This window comes from Oxyura jamaicensis, chromosome 15 (genome assembly GCF_011077185.1).
Source record: "Oxyura jamaicensis isolate SHBP4307 breed ruddy duck chromosome 15, BPBGC_Ojam_1.0, whole genome shotgun sequence".
NCBI lineage: Eukaryota > Metazoa > Chordata > Aves > Anseriformes > Anatidae > Oxyura > Oxyura jamaicensis.
Window position 1 is genome coordinate 5,037,964 of NC_048907.1, and position 20,975 is coordinate 5,058,938.

At 60.8% G+C, this 20,975-nt stretch overlaps 1 protein-coding gene across 5 annotated transcripts in view; it reads right to left on the reverse strand.

Moving 5' to 3' along the window:
• OSBP2 (oxysterol binding protein 2) overlaps positions 1-20,975 on the reverse strand; it is an 80,829-nt gene that overhangs the window by 12,843 nt on the left and 47,011 nt on the right. For 4 of the 5 annotated variants that reach the window (XM_035340618.1, XM_035340620.1, XM_035340619.1 and 1 more), the window contains 2 exons: positions 12,907-13,157; positions 1,010-1,196 (listed from right to left, as the gene is read on the reverse strand). In XM_035340618.1, coding sequence (XP_035196509.1) covers positions 1,010-1,196; positions 12,907-13,157 — 438 coding nt within the window. Of the gene's footprint in view, positions 1-1,009; positions 1,197-4,247; positions 4,305-12,906; positions 13,158-20,975 lie in introns of those variants that run through there. The other variant, XM_035340622.1, reaches the window with a different exon arrangement.

The window sequence follows — 20,975 nt, forward strand, 5'->3', positions numbered from 1 at the left end:
CCACGCACTTATAAATATTTCTCTTCCCTGCTGCTTGGGGAAAGGTCACCAGGAAGTCAGGAGCCACAGCCTGAGCCACACATACCCCACGGACCCCCCAGACATTAAACACAAGGGGACTTTGAGACCTGGTGCTGCTCCCCAAGTCCCACCAGCTTGGTTTCTCTGCCATGAAGTCACTGTCCGAGCAGCCAGGCATGCAGCAGAGCTGACAACCCCTAAAGCACCCCCTCCCCAAACCTCCCAGCACAAGCACAGTGGTGTTTTTGCCTGCTGCCACCTCTGCCTGCAGCCACTTCACGTTAAAGTGTGGCCTTACGAAGTGAGCCATGTCCCTCCCCGTCATGGAGACGGGGGACCCCAGTCCTGCCTGGGGCCTCTGGGCGCTACGGCTGCTCCAAAACGGGGACAGCACATCCTGAAAAGTGCTGCTGAGGCTGTGTGCAGGGACCAGGACGGATGCCCCGGCCCCAGCCCCAGCCCCTTCGCCCCTCCAGCAGCAGCTCGCTTCCCCCTCGAGTCCATAAATCCTTTTAAAATCGGACACGGCTCCACTTGCAGCTTTTGGCTACCAGGCTGTACCTAATGCCTCCTGCAGGGAAGGAGGTTTGGCACTACCAGCCAAAGCTGTTAGATTTTATTGCCCAATAAATAACTTCTGCAAACAGCAGACGAGTCCCGGCTGGGACAGCGCCACCCCGCAGCCGTGACCTCGGCGGCCCTGGGGACCCCAGGTTTCCTCTGCAAGAGCCTGAGATGCTCCCAGGGGTGAGGGAGAAGGCTGCCAAGATAGCCTGAGATAGCAGAAGCAAGCCAAGCTCTGGGGGCACAGCGCTCTCCTGCAAGCACATTCTGAGGTTTGAGGAGATCCAAGTCCCCATGCAAGGAGCAACGGGACAGTTAGGGGCAGTTATGGGCTCTGTAAAAGCAAACACCACGGGCATGCAGAGCGTTGCTTGCGCATCCCCCCCCTTCCCAACTGCTGCGGCTCTGCCCCGTCCTGGCTCACCCTTGGCGGTGCCGGTGCTGCCCGCGCTGCCCGGGGCCCCGCGGCAGGCTCGCTCCAAGCTGTTGTGCTGCTTGGCTAGCTGCTCGATGGTCTCCTCCAGCCGGATCCTCTGCTCCCGCTCATACTGCAGCGCCCGCTGCCATTTTCGGCTGTGAGTCTCCGCTAAGTCCAGGAAATCGCGGCAAGCCTGGAGGGAAGGAAGGGAGATGGCAGCTGAGAGCTTGTCACGGGAGAAACGCCATCCCCGTGTCCTTGGGGCTGCAAACGGTCCGGACCTTAACATCCGAACCCAAACCTGAACCTCCTCAGAGATGGAGGCAATGCAGACGGGGTCCTTGGGGCCAGGGAGCCTCACCTGGGCTCACACAGACAGGGATGCCCCCAGACCCCTCCAATCCTACTCCAGCAGGCACAGAAAAGCCAGGCAGGACGATGGGTGACATCCACAGGGCGGGGGGACGCTCACACAGGAAGCCACAGCCCCTGCCCAAGGCCAAAAGCCCCGCTGTCCCCGCCACGTGCTGACCGCCGTGCAGGGGGAGCTCCAAACAAGAGTGATAAACCGGAGAATTTTGAGGGTCTGACTTTCAACCACGCGCAAGACTCGGTTATTTACAATCTTTCCATCCACTTGGATTTCACAGGTTACTTATTCAGCTCTTTTGGGCAGGCAGATGGCACCTGAATGTCAAGTTGCCTCCTGGCCAAACAACAGCAGGGCTTCAGCTGCCGTAACGCGGCCTCAGCTTTTCCCAGGATCTGCCCAAGAAAAGCTCCGACTCAGCAGGTTTCCAGCAAACCCCCGCATGGGAGCGGGATTTGAGTCTCATCCAGGGAGAGAAGTTTTCCCTTTGACAGCGTCAGAAATGATGCAGCACGATGCTGCAGCAAGCAGCACGGAGCAGCAGCTTTCGTGTTCCAGGTGAAGCAGCCCGAAGCAGAGGGAACAAACATCCCGCAGCTACGCAGGAAGACACAGGGGACAGGCACGCGTGCCGACAACCCACCAGCCAGCATCGAACCGGCTGGGGGGGATTTAAACCCTCGGGCACTGCCACAGCCACGCAGACCCGCACGCACCCGAGCTCCATAGATGTTCCCTCGTCCGGGCCCCCTGCACCCCAGCCACGCTCCCACCCCACGTCCCCCAGCCGGATGGGACCGCTCCAGGTTTCCTGACCCCGACGTCTTCAAACCCAGCCAAAGCTGAAGCCTCCAAGAAAATCCCTTTGCTCCCCTCCCTGCACCTTCCCAAACCCCGCCGGCACCAGTGCAAACCAAGCCGTGCCCCGAGCTGGCAGGCTCGCCTCTTTTATTACGCTGATGCGTTGCAGTAAGAGGATGAAAGCAGAAGGGCAAGTCATCAGACAGCGGCCGCGACCTTCCCAGCCCGGGAAGCTCATTACCTGCTCGGAAGGTCCCAGCCCGCGGGCAGGGAGGTGCCAGCTGTCCCCGCTCAGGGGCTGAGCGCTTTAAAACGATGCGCCAAGAGATCTCCCGGCATTATCCGGCTGCGACCCAGCGCCGGTTGTGAGGTCAAGATAGGCAACGGAGCGTTGCTGGTGTGATGGTAAATATGGGAACGGGAGGGAATTAGAGATGAGCTGGCCTGACCGCGTCTGCAGGGAGCTGGAAGCCAAGGGGATGGGGAGGAGGAATCCCAGGACCCGACGATGGAGTCAGTGTCCTAAACAAAAGGCACAGCCCAAACCACCTCGGCTCCTCCTGCCCCGGGGCTGCAGCATCACCGAGGAGCCAGGCTGCATCCCAGACGGGATGTCTGCACAGCCTTCGCTTACAGCCCTGTAAAAACGTCCACGGGGTTGAGAAGCAGCCGTCAGTGCTGCATGCTTCCTCGCCAGGATCTCAGCCAAGCCCTGAGCATGGACGGCGCTGGAGGTTTCAGGAAGACGGCCGGGATGGTCCCCGCGCTGCCAGGTGTGCCCTGGGGCGCTCCAAGGGGGTACCAGGAGAGTGTCCTGCAGCAGAGACCCTCCAAGCCCACACCCCCAGCAGCAGCCAGGCAAACTGAAGTTATTCCTTGGGTCTCACACCTTAGAGGTGCCAAAAGGCAGCCGGAGCCCAAGCCCTGAGCTGGGGGAGCATCACGGCACCAGCCCGCGAGCTCTGCTGCTCCGGCAGCCGTACCACTGAGCCGCCGACGGGCGCAGAGTCTGGGCAGGTCTCCCCAGGCTCCTCCTGCCTCTCTCTAGTCCCTAAATCAGCACTTCCAGGGGTCATCTGTCACCATTTAGGCTGTCCACACCTTTGGTGACGGCAAGCCAGCTGCTGTGGGGACATGCAGGTGTTAAGGTGGCAGCGCCGCAGCTCCGTCTCTCCCCAAGACAAAAAGCCCCGTGCAGGGGGCACCACGAAGCACCGCCGCGCCCCGCGATGCTCGCGAGGCTGCAGCCCTCCCCAGCCACCAGCAGTCACTGAGCACCGCTCGCTGCTGCCATCCGCCAAAGGACGTGGCACAACCGACTTCTTTCACGTGGTTCAAGCTGCAAAAGCCTGAAGAGCTGCATCTTCCCCTTCCACGTGCCTTCCCCGAGCTGCAAAGCCATCGACAGCACGCTGTCCCCAAGCCCCTGGACGCTCTGGGGACGGTTCTGCCCGCAGGCAGCGATGGCTGCGGCTCAGCGTGGGGACACAAAGGCAGGTCCCCGCTCTGGGCTGGGATGGTGACACGGTGTCGTCCCTCTGCTGGCACCCATCCGGGTGCTGCCTCCAGCTGGCTGAGCACCGCGGCCTCACCAGGTGCCGCCGCGGAGTGGGAGCTGCCCCACGCCGTGCAAGTGGCACCAGGAAGGAGCCCCAGGACAGCAGCCACGGCTGGGGTGAGTGCGAGAGGAGGGCAGCAGAGCAGAGCAAAGAGGGAAACGGGTGAGAAAGCAGCAGCCAGCAACTTCGCAAGGACAGAGAAACGCAGCTGCTGGGAAGCACTGACGGGGCACCGGGAGGATCCGTCCTCACCAAACATGGCCCTGCGGAGAGCACTGAGAGCGCCCGAGGTGGCACAGGCAGAAGAGCCGCGGGTGCAGCTCAACGTGCCCTGCTCTCAGGACACCAAGGGTGGGAGATGCTGCCCTGGTGGCGCCAGCCTGCCCCACGGATCCGTCCCACGGCCCCATCCCACACCAGCAGTGCCCTGGGCGCCTGTCCGCGCTCCAGCCAGAACACCCGGAGCGCTGCTGCACCGCCGCACTGCGGGATGTCTCCCCTGGCCTTACCCTACCTCAAACGGGCGACGGCAGCACCGGCGGGGAGCCAGCACCATCCGCTTCACCACTCACAGCATCGCCGCTTCCACGCCTACCGGTGGCTGTCCCCTCGCCCCCGAGAGCGGCCTTTGGAGGCTGCGAGCCGCCCTCCGCGGGGCTGTCGCCGTGCGAGGACGTGGCCGGGGAGCAGAGGGGCGGCTCCGGTCACCGATCTCCCCGCAGTGACAGTGCAGGGCAGCGAGCCGCCGCCTCAGAGCAGTCCTGGCGTGGATCAGGGTGAGCGCAGGGGACACGAACCCGAAGTGCCAGCATCCCGGGTCACGGCCCATTCATTTCGGTAATCCCTCGGCGCTCCCAAGGTGCGGAGAATTGCAGCCAGCGGGCTTTCTCGGGAGCAACGCTGCGAAATCCAGCTTATAAAAACCCTTACAGAGCGGCGGCTAAATTTAGCTAGGGCTGAACCTGAGCTGGATTGTGAGCGAGACAGAGCTGCAAATCCACACTGCGCGGGGAGAGCAGCCCTTCTCACAGAGGTCAGGGGGCAAGAGGCCCCCGGGCGAAGGCACCGCATGGGACAGCGCAGGAACAGTTTGCAGGATGAAAGCAAACCAGAAGCAAGCCTCCAACGGGGCAGAGGCACAAGATGTGCTTCAGTGGAGGGCGCAGCCGTCCTGTAGCTATCACAGCCGCCTGCAGAGCTCGCCCGGGGCCGAGCACGTTGTGCCCCGTACGTCCACGCCTGCCCCGACGCAGGGGCTGCGTTTCAGCACGCCGATGCCCAAACCTCCAGCACGGCAGGGAGAGGCCGGCAGAGGGGCTGCCGTTCCCATCCCACGCAGCATCACACTGCTGGGAACCTGGTTTTAATTCTCCTGGTTACAGAGGAGCAAAGGGAGCTGCGGGAGGAGCCGCACCGTGACCCCAGAATCTCTGCGAGCTTGGAGTGAAGCCCCAGCCCCAGCCTCCAACCTCGCAGCCCCGAGACCCGATCGCTTCTTGGCATCCTCATAGCACGGAGCCAGGGTTTGGGAGCGGCAGCCAGCACCCTCTGCACTCCAGGATCGTGTCTGAAAGTAATGAGGGAGGAAGCAGCCCTGCTGAAGGCCGGGCGAGGAGGCCGGGCTGCCGAGTCACCGCCGTGCATCCCAGCAGCTCCTCGCCCCGCCGTGCGGGCAGGACACCAGCGACTACGGCTGACAGCAGGCACCGCGGTACGGGCACCAGGGCCCGGTGAGCCCAGTGCCACAGAAGGGACAGCGGGCTCTTCCCTCCACAGCTAGCACAAGGTTTTGCACTACATCCTAACTCAGTGCTGGGGTGCAAATCCCCATAAAGGCCTGGTGGAAAAGTGCCCTCAAGGCTGCTGTAGATCCCTGCAGGATTGCCATCGAGACCCCCCCAGGGAGCAGGAGGCAAATGCCGCCGTCAGCAGCCGCGGTCAGGATGATCCAGCACGACTCACGCGCTTGTCACAGCACACACACCAGGTTTCACAGCTTGTTGCAGCCTAATAGGAGCATCGTTAACGTCCCGCAGATTATTTATGTAGCCGAAAGCTACCCGAGGTCACCCGCGTCCTGCTGGGGTGCCAGTGCCACACGCCCGCGGGCACCCGGGACCTCATCGGGTCAGCAAGAGAGCCACAGAACACAGAGACAAAGGCAATCAGCGTGAGCGCACCCAGGTAATGCTCACATCACATCTGCCCCGGGGTTTGAACCGCAGGGGACGACAAACCTCCCGGGAAGCACTACCGAGGCAGAGACGTCCCCCTCTGATGATGGATGCTGAGCGATTGTGCTCACGCCTGCGATCCCGCCTGCACGGAGTGCCTGAGGAACAGCCCTGAGAGTCTGACCCTTGGGAAGGAAAACACCGACCTGGGAGGCACAGGGTGGCGAGGGAGCGATGTCTTCTGCTCCTCAGCCAGCCCCTTCCTCTGCCCGCCCGGGACACGCATCGCTCCATCACCCGGGCACGACGTGGGAGAAGGGAAGTGCCAGCTGCGCTCAATCATCTCTTTTTCAAAGGTGCATTGTACAGCAAGGGCTGCTGCTTCATTCATCGCAGGAAAGTGCATCTTGCTGCTTTGCACGCGTCTGGTGCTGCGTAGATAAGTGCTCCCTTCCTTCCTGGGCTCATCAAAACCCAGGGACACATCTGCGTTGCTGCCTACCAGAAAATATCCCAGGGGAAGGGCCATTTCTCATCCTCTTTTTAGCTCAGAACACATTAACATCACGTCAGCGCCCCAGTCGCGGGGCACAGCATAAAATTCAGCACTTTGCATTGCGAGCAGTGAGATGTGCACAGCGTTAGCACAGGCAGAGGGGTCATTTGTCTCCCTCCCCGCCCCTCCCAAACACCGAGCACAAAGCAAAAGGGAAAAAAAGCAAGGACAGAGCCGGCCTGAATCCCAAATCAGCTCGCACAGGCAGCTGGATGGCAACAAGACACGGTGGACAAAGTGTCAAGTGCAGTCGGTGGTGCCCAGCAGCAGGAGCAGCAGCACAGGGGAACATCCAGGGGACACAGATGGCTGAAACGACAGCAAATCCCCCCGGAGCCCTTGGAGTGACCCTCAGCCACCCGCCCAGCAGCATGCCGGCTGCCCGAGGCAGGCACAGGCACGCCGAGAGCTGCCTCTCCCCTGGGAAGGACTGGCAGTCACAGGAGAGCCTGGAAGGTGCTGGGCTGAGCCCCACCAGCTCACAGCACCACCACAGTTAAGGATGCACGGGCATGGGAAAACTCATTAATGCCCCAAAGTGGAGCAGGGAAACACGAGAGCAGCCAGAGCTGGTCCAGCCCACGCCGCGGTGCCCTGCAGCACGCACAGCACTGCGCCAGCGTCGCCGCCAGAACCCAGCGCTCACCCGCCGTGCTCCCCAAACTGCTGCTGGTCCTGCAGGAGGACCCCCGGCAGCTCCCTGCCAGCACCCACATCCCACGGCAGGTCCCAAACCTTGCGTCTCAGCTGCGCCTGTTTCTCTCCAGGGACTGCGACTCCCCGCACAGCCAGACGGAGAACCCTAAGATGGAAACACCTACATCTGCCCGGGGGGCAGGCCTGGTCTCCCGGCTGTCTCCCTGGGGGTTTTTACCGACTCACTGCGATGCTTTTGGCCGTGCACCTCAATGCTGTGAAGGCAGGGGCGCTCCCTTCCGCCAGGCAGGCCGGGTGCCGTTAAGGCAGCCCCAGCGAGGGCTGGTTGGATGAAGTTCAAGTCAACCGAGGCTCTTGACCGGAAGGTGCACGGACTGCTAATTTGTCCCCGCGAAGCGGAAGAGCTGCTGTTCAGGTTAACAGACCAGCAGCCACGCTGCTTTGAAAGGGAAGTGCTGGGATTACTCACGCCAAAGCTACAGGCTCGAGCCTGAGCACAAGTCCCCCCCTGCAGAGCCCCGGCAGCGTTCACCCAGTACCCTCCCCGCTAAGCCCCCTCTGAAGCCCCTCAAACCAACCTCAGCCCAGGTCCAAGCAGCTGGGGCTGGCCCTGGCTCGACGGCTAGATCCTGTCTGCGGCCCCGGCCGTGTAATCCTGCCCTGACAGCAGAGAGGATTAGCGTGGAGACGGTGGCAAATCCCTCGGTGCAGCTGCGTTAACAGAGGCTCCTGCGATCCCTCGGGCACGCAGGCTGCTGAGCCCATCACCACCGCGTCCTCGGCAGGACAGAAGCCCCGGTCTGCTTTCCAAAGCGCTGCTCTCTGGCAGAAAAACAATTCAGGCATTTGCTTAATGCTTTGGCGTGCCTGAGGCACCGCCCGTACTCAGCCCCGATCCGAGCCAGGCAGCACACCGCAGCCCCGCCGGCCGTGCCAGGGGCACGTGGTGTCGGGCAGGAATGTGCACGGGGAGCCAAGTCCCCGCGGAGCCAGGCTGCCACCAACGGCTCCCTTGCAGGGCTTTGCTGCTCTCCTTCGGGAGCGCTCACGTCCTCGGCTTTCCTTCCAGAGGCTCTCACCTCCCGGCAGCCAGATCCCTGCAGCTGCACGCCACGGCTGCTGCGGTCGCTTCCTTCCTCTCTTGATACCCGCACCACCAAAACAGGAGTGGGGACCCGGCCCCCAGAGCAGGAACCTGCTCCCCAGCTGTGCCCAGACTCAGCCAAGGGGCCCAGGAAGGCCAGGTCTCATCCCAGACCTCATCCCCTGGGCTTGCCCTGCCCTCCGAGCAGCCCCAGACGCCTTCATGGTTAAACACAGAGCCAGGCTGGTGAGTTGTCACGCTGCTGCTTCAGCCCCTGCCTTCGGTGAAATGCTGTGGGGGAGGGAAGGGGGCACCTGTGCACCTCAGCACACGCAGGGACCTGACCCCAGCCTCAGCACGCTTCGATAGCTCTGTCCTGCCAAGGGTGCGCACAGACGGATCTAACAGGCTCCTGCCTGTTGCTGGCTGCTTCTTTTCTCCGACGCAGAGAACTCCAGACTGGAAGGATGCTGGTCCCCACCACCCAGAGAGCGGCCACGGCGGCAGCAAGCAGCTGCCATTGCCCACGGGCAGCTCCAGCCGCAGGCCCTGGAGGAAGCCACTTCATTCCGTCCCTTGGTTTCGGCCCCACGCCACGCATGTGCGCCCATGCCCGGCTCTGCAGGGCGCTCCACGGGGTGCTCTGCTGCACGGCTGGGAGGTGCTGCCGATTAACGGGGGGCATTTCTGACGGGGTAAGTCCGGTCCCTGAGGTGCTCAGACCGCAGAAATCAGCCCCGGCCACCCAACAGCTGCCTGGGCAGAAACGCTCGAAGCTCTCCTTCTCTGAAGCTGCAGTGGAGAAGTTATCGCACAGCTGGAAAAAAACAGGAGGGCAGAGCTGCAAGAGGCGTGCGGGGGGGCTGGTGAGAGGCATGGCCCCCATCTTCTCATACGAGTGTCCAAGGAGAGCCCTGGGACAGAGTCCGAAGCCCCTCAGAGGTCAGATGGACACAGTGAGGAGGAGGAGGTGGAGGAGAGGTGCGAAGCCCCACGGTGAGGACGAAGCTGTGGAGCCACCTGCAGTACTAGCTCCAGGAGCCTGAAAGCCCCAGAGGTCCCGCGGCCACGTGCAAGGTCTGAGGGTGAAATAAGAGGGCGGGAGGACTCAGCGAGCCCGGGGAACCAACCGGGTCACAGAGCCAAGCCCAGCTGTAGGGTCGCCGCACGAGCAGCCCCCCCAGTTACTTGTTCATCAGCATCCACAGCAACACAGACCCCTCGCCGCAGCCCGGGATTAGGGCTGGGTTAGAGATTTCATCGCAAAGCCGCGGGCTTTCTGGGTCACTGACGTGGTTTTTGATGCGCCGATTAGAGCACACGGAGCGGCGCAGCACAGATAATCAACCGGGCTCCTCCTGCACCTGCACCACCGCAACAGCCCCAGGTGGGAGAAGCTCGGGTTTTAGGCAGGAGGGCACCCGCTGGGGGCTGCCGAGGGCGATCCATGCCCGTAAGGAAGCCCCAGGAGCAAAGATGGCATGTGCTCGCTGCAGCGGGAAGGGCTCCTCCAGCCCCACGGGTGCCCAGCGGGCTGCTCTGGGAGGGCAGAGAGGAGGTGGGATCCATCCTCCGGCCGTGCCTGCCACGAGTTAGGGGATCCTGAGGGACAGCAGGGTCCCAACAGTCTGCCCTCATCCTCAGAGCCACCCAGGGCAGCCCAGGAGGCAGGGAAGGGAAGGGAGCGAGCACAGATGTGCTGGCAGGGCCGTGCCTGGGGGTAGCAGCACCCTGCAGGGTGAGCAGCCCTTTCCCCAGCCGCACCCGGCTCCGTGCAGGGACCCGTCCGGGTTTGCAGCAGCATCATCCATCCACGACCGCGGCGGCTTTGAAATGCAGGCGGTCACCCCGGTGCCTGAGCCCCCCCCAGTGGGGAGATGCCGGGGACCCCGTTCCCTATTGGCTTCAGGCAGCTTTGCAACCCAGCACGGGCACAGGCAGGGGTTAAAGCTATCGCCAAAGCCACCAAAACGATGCACAAGGCTGGAGGCTGCCGCGGTGAGCCCAGCGCCGCTCGGAGCACGTGCCCCGCATCCGTCTGCTTTAACGCTGAGACAGTTTTAGGAGTAGAGATTAATCACACCACCATCCCCGCGGGGCCGCGGGAGGCTCACGGCACTGCAACAGCCGGGAATTTGGGCAGGGCTGGCACTGGAGCCCAGAGGAGCGGCCCGCCAGCAGCTCTGGGGAGGCGCATCCTTTGCGGCCCCACGGAGAGGGTGGCAGCGCTCCGTGCTGCCGTTGGAAAGGGAAACCCACGCTGGGGGTCAGCCTGGAGTCTCTTGTAGGGACAGCGGCGGAGTCCTTTGGGTCCCCGTGACCGCCTGCCCCACACAAATCTCATCCCCAAACGCGACACCTCAGCATCTCGCCGCCAGCACCGCACCCTCGCCCTCCTCGCACGGGCTGTGCCCGCACGCCCGAGCCTTCCTCCCCCTGCCCTCCTCCTCCTCCTCCTGCTGCCCGGCTGCTCTCAGGCCTCGAGGTACGGCACCAGCCCCGCAGCGACACGCAGCCCTGCTGCTCCCTGTGCTCGCATCAGCCCTAAAAAAGCACAAAGGGAAAGGAAGAGAGCGGGCGTTGCACTCTTGCACGTGGCTCAGCTGCCTCTGAGCTGTGTCGTAGCAAAACCCGCTGCCTTTAAAAGCCTCTTTCCAGCAGCACCCGCAGCATTTCGAGCTCCTCCTGACGCCCCAAGTCGCTTCCTCACGGCGTGCACGGGGCCCTCGCCTGCTGCTGGATCCGGAGCCGGGAGCTTTCCGCGCCGGGCGGCATCGTCCACACTGCTCAGCGCAGGGCTCTTTATCTCTGCTCCTCTAATTACCCCCTTAATTTGTCTCCTCTTATTTTTACCTACCTCCCACTCCTCCCCCACGGCAGATTGCTTTTCTGCGTCTCCGCTTTGTCGCTCCTCAAGCTCCGGCGGCATCGGCCGGGCCGAGCTCTCCCACGTGTCTCGCCCGGTGCGTTATTACGCAAGGCTCCAAAAGGAGGACGGAGGGGAGCGAGCGGGCAGCTGGCGGAGGTCTGCGCGCAGATTTTGGGGCTGCCCCGCTGTCTTTCCAAACCTCGCCGGGACCACAAAGGTCCGGCACCTCCTGCTCCCCCCTGCCCGAACCTCCTCCCGCTATCCCTCGCGCAGGAGCAGCGGGGCGAGGAGGGGGGGGGACGACCTCCCAAGGAGAAGGCGGGGGGGGCTGCAGAGGGCACCCAGGCGCCCAGCGGCACGCACGGCGTGGTGGCAGCACGGAGGTGACCTTTACCAGCGACGCTGCTGGATGTACGTATGTCTTTACTTATTTCTACTCGCCTGCTGCTGCCCCCCGCGGCGCGGGGACATTTACATAATCCCATCGTACGCGGCCAGGTGGAAACGGGACCGCCGGGTAGAAACGGGACCGGGACGCGCGCCCGGCCGGCCCCATCCCTCACCCACTCCTCACGCGGGTCCCAGATCGGAGACAGACCCCGCGGAGCCATTGGTACACCAAAAGCAGCTCGCGTGGTCCCGAGGGGCCTGCCAGGACCCACGTGGGCACACAGAGAGCATCCTCCCCGCTACTGCCAGCAGACAGTGGAAAAGGACACCGCTGAAACGCACCCCGGACACCCACCAGCGCCACAGCCCCTCTTACTCCATGCTTTGGACTCACCAAACCGCGCCGAGTTCCTCCCATCCTTTTTTTTTGGCACTGTTCCCCACGTTCCAGGCAGCCAAGCCCTCGCTCAAGCCTTTGTCCCGCCGTAACCCCGGCCGCCTCCTCCTCCTCGGCCTGGAGGCAGCAGGTATCGCCCCGCCTGCCCCTTCCCAAGGGGCTGCTGCCAAAGCCCCCTCCCCAGCTGCTCCGGCAACCCCTCGCCTCCTGGCAGGGGCACCCTGAAACTCTGAGGAACTCAGGGCAGCGGCAGCAGCACTGCACGGGGACCCCCAAGCTGGGGAGCAGCTCTGAAACGCCGCCTCGGGGAAGCCTCTCCCCAGCGAGCGCCCGGCGTGAGGCCACCGGGCTGATGATTCCTCTGAGCGCACACAGAATGCCACACGGCCTCCTTTTCGCTCAGGGCTGGGACAGCGCAGCTCCCTCGGCGATTCCCTGAGCTCTGCCTTCATAAATTATTCCGAGCCTGTCAGGCTTGCATTTCCTTTTTCAATGTTTTATTTCATTTTGCTCTCTCCTCCCCTCCCCAGGGAAGCCAGCGCTCCCGGGAGGGGCTGCTTCACTCCACCAGAGGCAGCCCCACGAGCCCCACGTCCCAGCAGAAGCCGTCCGAAAGCAGCTGGGAAGCCCGGCGGCACAGCGCAGGGCCGGGAGCAGCGACCAGCTCCAGGAGGCGGCTCGGGGCACCACGTGGCCCACAAACACCCCCGGGCTTAAACCCCGGGGTCGTGCAAAGCGAGGAGCACAGCTCCACCGACAGCAGCGACGGCGCAAGTGATGGGGGGACGTGGCCCCGAACCTGCAGCAGGCTCTGGATCGCCGTGCCAGCCTGAAAGCCGCTGCCAGCGGTGGCCAACGAGCCCCCGGCACCCCAAACCTCTGCTTTACCACGCTCTGCACCCAAACTGGGGGCAGCCGGCGCAGGACCCGCAGGTCTCAGCCACCCCCAGGGGTTCGGCGCCCGTGCAGGAGGGGAAGGGCAAAGGGAGAAGAGGAGGAGGAGAAAACGCCTCGCCCTGCCTGCTCGCGAACGCGGCAGCACTCACGTTGATCATAGCATTGGAGGTGATGCGGAAGAGCGTGGCTCGTTCGTTCACCGCCTTGATCTTCTCGCCGCTCTCGGCCGGCAGCTTCAGGTTCTCCAGCTCGCTGAGCGAGCGCTGCAGGGCCGCCCCGTGCTTCGCGATCAGGTCATTGCAAGTGCTCAGGTCCTCCAGCTTGCTCGAGAGGGTTTTCAGCGTGCCGTGCAGCTCGCTCTTGTCTGACTGCGAGGCGGGCTCCTCGTCGCCCGAGTCATCTGCAAAGGGAGGGATGGGAAAAAAAAAAAAAAACAGTTTCCATGGTTACCCCCGGACTGTACCAGCGGGCAGGGGGACCTCCTGCCTCCTCCAGCCTCCTCCACGCAGGCAGGGATGCGCCAGGGCAGAGGGAAGGGCACCAGCCCGGCCCCGACCCCCTGCTCAGCCGCCCCGCTGGCATCCCTCTGCGCTGGGACGCGGAGCCTGGCACCGACAGCAAGCTGGGACAGCATCCCAAGTGTCAGGAGGGCTCCTGCCGCTGCCACCGGGCCTCGGCTCAGGGCTGCTAAGGCTGAGGGGCGGGGGTGACACGGGAACGGTGTGCTGGTGGTACCGGGGAAGGCGGCCCCTCTCCTTGTATGCGTCTCCAAGTGGACGGAGCCGCATTTCACCCAAGGGACTGGTCCTAAAAACAGCCTCCAACCCAAACCTTCCCCCCTTCAGCGGGCAGAAAGCCGTGATCAGCACCTGTCAGGTGCAACAGGAATGGTTACAGCTGCAACTCCAGAATGATTAAAAAACAGAAAACCAACCCAAACGGAGCAGCGCGTGTCGCTTAGAGGCTGCTTCAGAAGGATGGAACAGGAGCTCAAGGGTGGGAGAACAGAATCAGAGCCCCACTGGAAACTGGGATCAAAGCGAAATGCAAACATCTGGCGAAGGACAGCACCAGGGCAGCATCTCCAACGCCGCCATCTGATTCGGCCGAAGCCAGGAGCGAGGCAGCTGGGGGGCACCAAGGAGGAGGTTGGAGGGACAGAGCCCCGCGGTGCCAGAGCCTGGAGCCAACGCAGAGCTCCCCGAGCAGGCCGGCGCGGCGCTGGGCACTGAGCTCGCTCCGGCCAAAGCGATGAGCCACGACCACCCGGGGGGTCTGAGCACCCCCACGGCTCCAGGGCCGGTGTTGGGGACGGTGGAGGGGGTGGGATGGGCACGGGGAGAGGAGAGGGAACGCACAGGGTCTGCGGGACACGACCCAGGAGGGCGCACGAGGCTTGTGCTGCAGGCATCTTGAGCGTGCCAACTTCAGCAGAGCCAGCAGCAAAACAGAGGCCATCAGTGAGGAAAAGCAACCAGCCCCTCCCTGAGCTCTGCTTTTCCATTTTCCAAGTCTTTCCATCGCAGACACCGGGCAGCTGCCAAAAACACCGTTATTGCTGCATGGCTCCAGGGGAAGAACCAGATCTAGGATTTTTCTGCTTGCAGACACTTCCCAAAGACAACCTCACCTATTCACAAGAACTGCAAACGCCGTGCTGTAGGAGCGCCAAGCGGCAGGAAGCGTCTTTCTGCCTGCCCCGTAAGTCATGGTAAAATAAAAACATCACTCACCGGCAACATAATTTGCTGTGATTAACTGAAATCAGCGCACGGGAAGAAGGGAACACGAAGGCACGGTTACAATTAAATCAGAGCAAGCTGAAGGCCAACAATGTGTGCAAAGCCTCCAAACCGCCTCTGGCGCTCACCGGAGCGGAGCCGACTCCGAGCACGCGGCTCCAGCCCACGGCCGTGACCGCTGGGACCCTTCCAAGCCCTGCGAGACCCCAGCCTGGAGGCTCGGTGGTGAGAGCACCCCCGGGGCTGAGCGGAGGGAGCCCCGCTGCCGCCCTGACTCCAGCCAGTACCCAAAAGCAGTCGGGTCAGGCGAAGCTGGCCGCTTCCCAGCTGGTTTCTTGGTGCCATCAGGACGCCAGCGGGAAGGTTTTGGGGACAGGGCTGGACACCACGCTGGCATCGGCCCCTTCTCAGCCATCATTTCCCACCTGGGGGAGGACAGCCCCAGCGAAACCACTGCACCGTGAGGCCACCACCGCCTCCGGTGAGCGCTGGAGGTGATTTATCACGCCCAAGTTGCTGCGACCGCGCGGATAAAGGACTCGCTCATCCGGAAAGGTGAAGCGGCCGCAAGCCCTGGCCTGGAGGGCTTGGCTTTGAGTATGGCCAAGTGCCAGGGCGCTCGGGGAGCTCACCCTCATTCAGGCCTTTGTAACAACTCAGCCAGGAAAAAAAAAAAAAAAAAAACAGGTTTTGGTTTGCTAAGTATGTGGCGAAACACCCCAGGGATCAGGAAACACCCATGGAGACAGAGACCATTCAGGTGTCCCTGTTTGAGGATAAAAACTGCCCCAAACGCGCAGCAGCAGGCAGGGATGCGCGTGCCACCCGCCCAGCAAACTCACCCCGCTGGGGACTTCCCAATTTCAGCGACTCAGGCTCACAAACGCCCTCAGGAACTGCAGGAACCGACAGCCCCTGGTGCCTGGGAGCACGGGAGGGAGCCGGCAGAGCTCGGACCGCAGGTGGGTCGACGGCAGCGCCTGAGAGATGCTGCCCTGCGCCTTCACCCCTGCGTGGCCAAGTCCCCAGGTTTGCAGCCCAGCTCCCCCGGGAAGCTCTGGTTTTGATGCGCGTGCTTCCTCCGCGCGCCCGGGCCCCCGCGACCCTTTCGTTCCCTCTTTCGCGCTTTGTTTTGACTTGCGAACAAACTTAAAGGAAATCTGTTTTCATTTGTATTTGTAGGGCACTGGCATGAACCAGTTGCTATAGGAACAGCCAGCCTCGCCGCAAGCTTGGAGGATTATTTTTGGAGCTGTGATGCTATTTAATCTGTGTAAAATGGATCAGCAGCCGGCGGCCGTAAGCCTCCTCGGGCTGTTTCTCAGCCCAGCAGCCCTGGAGAGCAACACCAGCCCTCGGTGCCTGCAGCACCAGCTCACGAGGAGCCCGGTAAGGCTCCCATTTTCTGTCTATGCCCCCATTTTCTGTCTATGCCCCCATTTTCTGCCTCCTGAGCTTCCCTCGGCTCAATATCGCTTGCTGTTTCCCCAGTGCTGGTGGAAAGCTGCACGCCACCTGGAAGGGGAGGCGTTTCTCTGTGCTGCAGCCTTCGGGGACACCGGAGGTGGCAGGGGAGTGGCCAGGGACCCCGCCACGCCGGCCACGACAGCCACCCAAGGTGCTGCTGCTCACAGCCAAGGTATTTCAGTGCTCCCACAGATGTATGGACCAGGAGAGAACGGACCTCCTGGTCCTCTTCTCCTTTTGGGAGACAGGGATGGACCAGGAGGAGGCCCTGGTCAGCTTTAATTCTAAAATTCCCAGACCACGTTCACAGTCCAGTGGTGATGTCTCCAACCCGAAGCCACACCTAGGGCACGTGGTTAGTCCCCAGCGAGCTCCAGTACCATCGCCCACCTTCCTCTCGGGGTCCAGCACGGAAGCTGCTCTGACATCCTGACCCTTGCTCACCCTGTGAGCAGAAACCTTCCCCATCCTGGGAGCACCCGAGGCACTGAGGCAGTGTCCCCAGGCACGCAGCCCCCTTCCCACCACCCGACAGCACAAGCGACCGCGCCGACAGGTGAAGGATGCTAAAACAGCAAATCCACTGCTCCTGGGTTGGAGAGGGGATACGGCACAGCCGGCTGGTGCCAACACCCCCCCACTGCTGACGGGGAGCTGGGCAGAGGCTCCAAACTTTGCAACAGATTAGAGTGAGCCTGGAGGAAAGGGTGGAATGGTGGCAGTGGTTTTAGTGAACTCTGCAGGGCTAACGGGCTTCTCAAAGCGAAAACCAGGAGGGCACAGCCCCCCTGCTCAGTGCTCTCCTAGGCAGGACGGACACGGGCGTTAGGGGCTGTTTCCCCCATCACTATGGAAGTGCTGCAGCGTGCGATGTCCTTCCAACCACCCACCGCAGACTCCGGGAGGTGAATTCGCCTGCCTGGGGCACCCAAAGCATCAGCAGAGAGCATCCGCCACCGCAGCTTCCCCGGGGAAAGTCAGCACAGCCCCTGCGCTGCCTCTGTCCAGGCTTTCTCTTTTCTCTCTCTGCAGCTGTCACCAGAGGTCTCTTGGGAAGCCCTGAGACCCCTTCATCATCTGAAGCGCAGCTGGAATAGGGCCGGGCCCACAGGTCAGAGGGCTGCAGAAGCCTACTCAACGCTTCCACTTTGGTGTCTTTAGGATCTGGATCCAACCAACCCGCGCTGGATGCTCCCAGGCCGCCAGCCAGCAGCACACGATTGTCATCGCAAACAACAAGGCTTCCTAGGGGAAGAGCAGAGCTTCAGCTTAGTAGGCTGGGATCTAACACATGCCCGTGTTTATTGCCGCCTGGGGTCACTGCAGCCAGCGGGGGAGGACGCGCTCAATGCTAGCGCGGTTCTCCCACCTCATTTCGGGGCTCTGACCACCAGAGCCTTCTCCTGGCCTCGGCAGCAAGCACTCAGGGAGATGTTGGCTGCCAAATCACCACCGGCCACGGCACCCGATCCCCTCTGCCTGGGGGCAACCCCAAGAACCACGGCCCCCGTCCCCCCATCCCTCACCTTCCTCCTGCGCAGCCCAGGCTGCAGGAGCTGCTCGGGAGCCGTTCTGTTCTCTGGGGCTGCAGAGGTTGGGCTTGGCTTTGTTAAAGCAAGCTTTTATTTTGAGGTTGGTGGGATTTTGTGTTTGTTTTTACTTTCTTTCTGTCCACGTCTCCTGGGTTTGGGGAGGACACCAAGAAACACGATGGGAGGACACCAAGAAACACGATGCTGCAAAGCTCAACGCGAAGCGAGCAATTTTCCAGACCCGGACTTCTGTCCTGCAGCTCTTCCCCTTGTGCAGTTGCTCCTGACTTTTCCCATACCTGTCAAGGAGCGTTGTAGGTAAACCCAGGAGAAATCCCAAGGTGTTTTGGTAGGAGCCTCTCCACGAATTCCCGCGCCGATTTGGTAGGAGCCTCTTCTCCTCCCCAGGCAGTACAGAGAAGGTCCGTGAGGACAGGCAAGCACCAAAGCCAACCCTGGCTGGGGCAATGACAGGCAAAAAAGCACCGTGGAAATCACCCCCGCTGCATCAGGGGGCTCCATCTGCCCCTCTGGTCCTCCTGTAACTTCTCTCCCTCCCGGTGCAGAACTGGGAGCCTTCCCCTCCTGGGATTATGGCAGCGCTGGGACACGCTGATCCCGGCCACTCCTCAGCTGGAGCAATTTCCACGTTGGCTCTAGAAAACTCATCTGCTTTCCTCACTTTTAATAGCTATGAATATTAAATGCAAACTGGTATCTATATTTAATAGTCTGGCCTGGCTGCCAAGAGAGGGATGGATTTTTACAGCACCCACAAAAGCAGGCACAGGCGGTGCTTTTTTTTTTGGTCGGGAAGAATTACGCTGGAAATTAATCATCAAAATAGCAGAGCAAATAATCAGTCATAAAGCGTTCCAAATTTGGGCGATCACTTAGCAATTATCACCAACCTGGCAGGGATATTTCTCCTATTGCTAATGCAAATGGAAAGCTGTTCAAGCAAATGGATGCCTAAAAATAACAGATATCGGCCAGTTGTGACAAGCTGCGACGTCTCCTCAAGTCACTCGGTGGGAGCAGGTGGTGGGAGCGAGCCGAGGGCAGCCCCAGAGCCCACCACGGGGCTCTGCAGAACAGACCCAGAGCTCGAAGACCTTACAAAACGTCCCACCAGACCCGTCTGAAATCCGTAAGGATTGTGGACAGAATCGAAATGCTCAAGTTTTGAAGAAATCCAAGCCTAAGGACTTGAGAGAGCTAGTGTAAGCTGGCCCAAGGCTGGACCAGAGAGCTCCAGAGGTGCCCTCCGGCCTCAGGTGCTCCACAACTCTGGGGCGAAACTCCATCCCTTCTGGTTAAGCATCAGACACAGTACACAGTTGTAATAAAAAGGAGAATCTAACGTACAAAGAGAAGATATATATTTACGAATTCATATCTGGTTAAAAACGTATTGAAAAAGAGTCTGTAAAATAGGCTAGATACCAAAACGATTTTAAAAAAATGGGCTTAAAAATTTTTGAAGCCTTTCTTGGGATGACAGCTTGGCCAAGAGAGCAATCTGCCACCAGGCTATCTTGAAATGAAGAAGGAAAGCAAATTCTTCAGTTCTGATTTTAAAAAATATCCTCTTTCTTGATTTCTGTAACTGTGATGTTGTCAATCACAGGGTCATAGCATCATTAAGGTTGGGAAAGCCCTCCAAGTTCATCTGGTCCAACCATCCCCCCCTAGCACCACCACCCACTAAACCCTGTCCCTAAGCACCACATCCAGCCTTTCCTTACACACCCCCCAGGGATGGTGACTCCATCCCTTCCCTAGGCAGCCCTTTCCAATGCCTGACCACTTTCTGAGAAGAAATGCCTTCCAATTTCCAACCTGAACCTCCCCTGGTGCAACTTGAGGCCGTTCCCGCTTGTCCTATCGCTAGTAACCTGCGAGAGGAGGCCGACCCCCAGCTCCCACAGCTTCCTTTCAGGCAGTTGCAGAGAGCAATGAGGTCTCCCCTGAGCCTCCACCAGACTAAACCCCAGTCCCCTCAGCCGCTCCTCACAGGACTCATGTTCCAGGCCCTTCACCAGCCTCGTAGCCATTCTCTGAGCACATCTCAGGGCCTCCATGTCCTCCTTGCAGTGAGGGGCCCAAAACTGAACGCAGTACTCCAGGTGTGGCCTCACCAGAGCTGAGTACAGGTGGACGATCACCTCCTGGCCCTGCTGGCTGCACTGTTCCTGGCACAAGGCAGGATGCCGTTGGCCTTCTTGGCCACCTGGGCACACTGCTGGCTCCTGTTCAGGCGAGCATCGACCAACACCCCCAGATCCTTTTCCTCTGCACAGCTTTCCAGACGCTCTGCCCCAAAACCTGCCGTGCCGCATGGGGTTGTTGTGTCCAAAGCGCAGGACTCATCCAGGATAAATTCCAGCTCACTGGGCACACGAGCCCTGGTGAGAAAACCGGAGGGAGCCAAGACCCCAAAACCAAGGTAGCGAGGCTGAACCCAGCAAGACGCCTCCTTGGAAGGAGGGATGCTGCTGACAGGAGGTTGCAGAGGAATTTCTTCCAGGACATCAGAAAGTCAAAGCAAACAAGGAGGCCAACTAAAATGATCAATAGGTCCTGACCCGTTCTGGCACTAGCCCCTCGCTGTCTCCCTGCGACCGGGCTGTGAGGACCCATTTCCAAAGGAGGTGAACAGAGCTGCTCGTCGCACGGGTGCTGAGCGACGCCTTTGAGCCACCAGCCTGGACCAAAATCTGCTTTATAAAACCAGAGCCACCTTCGGGTCGATGCCTCGCTGCAGCGCTGGCACCACCACACGTCCAAGAGTAACCTGAAATAGGTTTTGTTTTTTCAAAATCCCACTGGGAAACAAATACTGCTTCTCCCTTTACAGCACAAAGCCACCTAGGTTCTAGCAGTGCACGTGTGATGAATTTTGACCCGCCTGATGTTATCTGCTTCCTTTCCCGTGCAGTGTTCAAGTACCAGCCTGCACGGAGAGCGGGCACTGCAGCACGGAAAGGACTTCTGCACTGGGAAAGCACGAAGTATTTTTATGACGATGACTGCAGTCCAGCCATCAAAAGTTTTATTGCTGCAATTAGAAAATGATGATGTTACCAGTCAATAACTCTTGGCAGCAAACGGCGTGCTCTCTCTGGATTGCCGTCATTCTTTTTCCGGCACGTATGGGATTGTCTGATTACCTCATCACCTAAACAACTCCGACACAAGTCAGGCAACAAAGATGGGCTGGAAACACACAGCAAGACAGGATTTAAACTCAAAAGAGCGTGGAGACAGTGTAGAAACGGCGACTGAAATACAGGAGGCGATACATGCAGGATGCCACGCTACTCCAGCTAGAGAGCACCAGCCCAGCAGATACTGCACGAAAAAGGAGCCAGCAATCGCAGCTGGCTATAAATCCAGAGGGAACTGCAATAAAGGATTTAAAAGTGAGCCAAAAAAAGTGAATAAATTCAGGGTTCCATGGACAGAACAGCACTA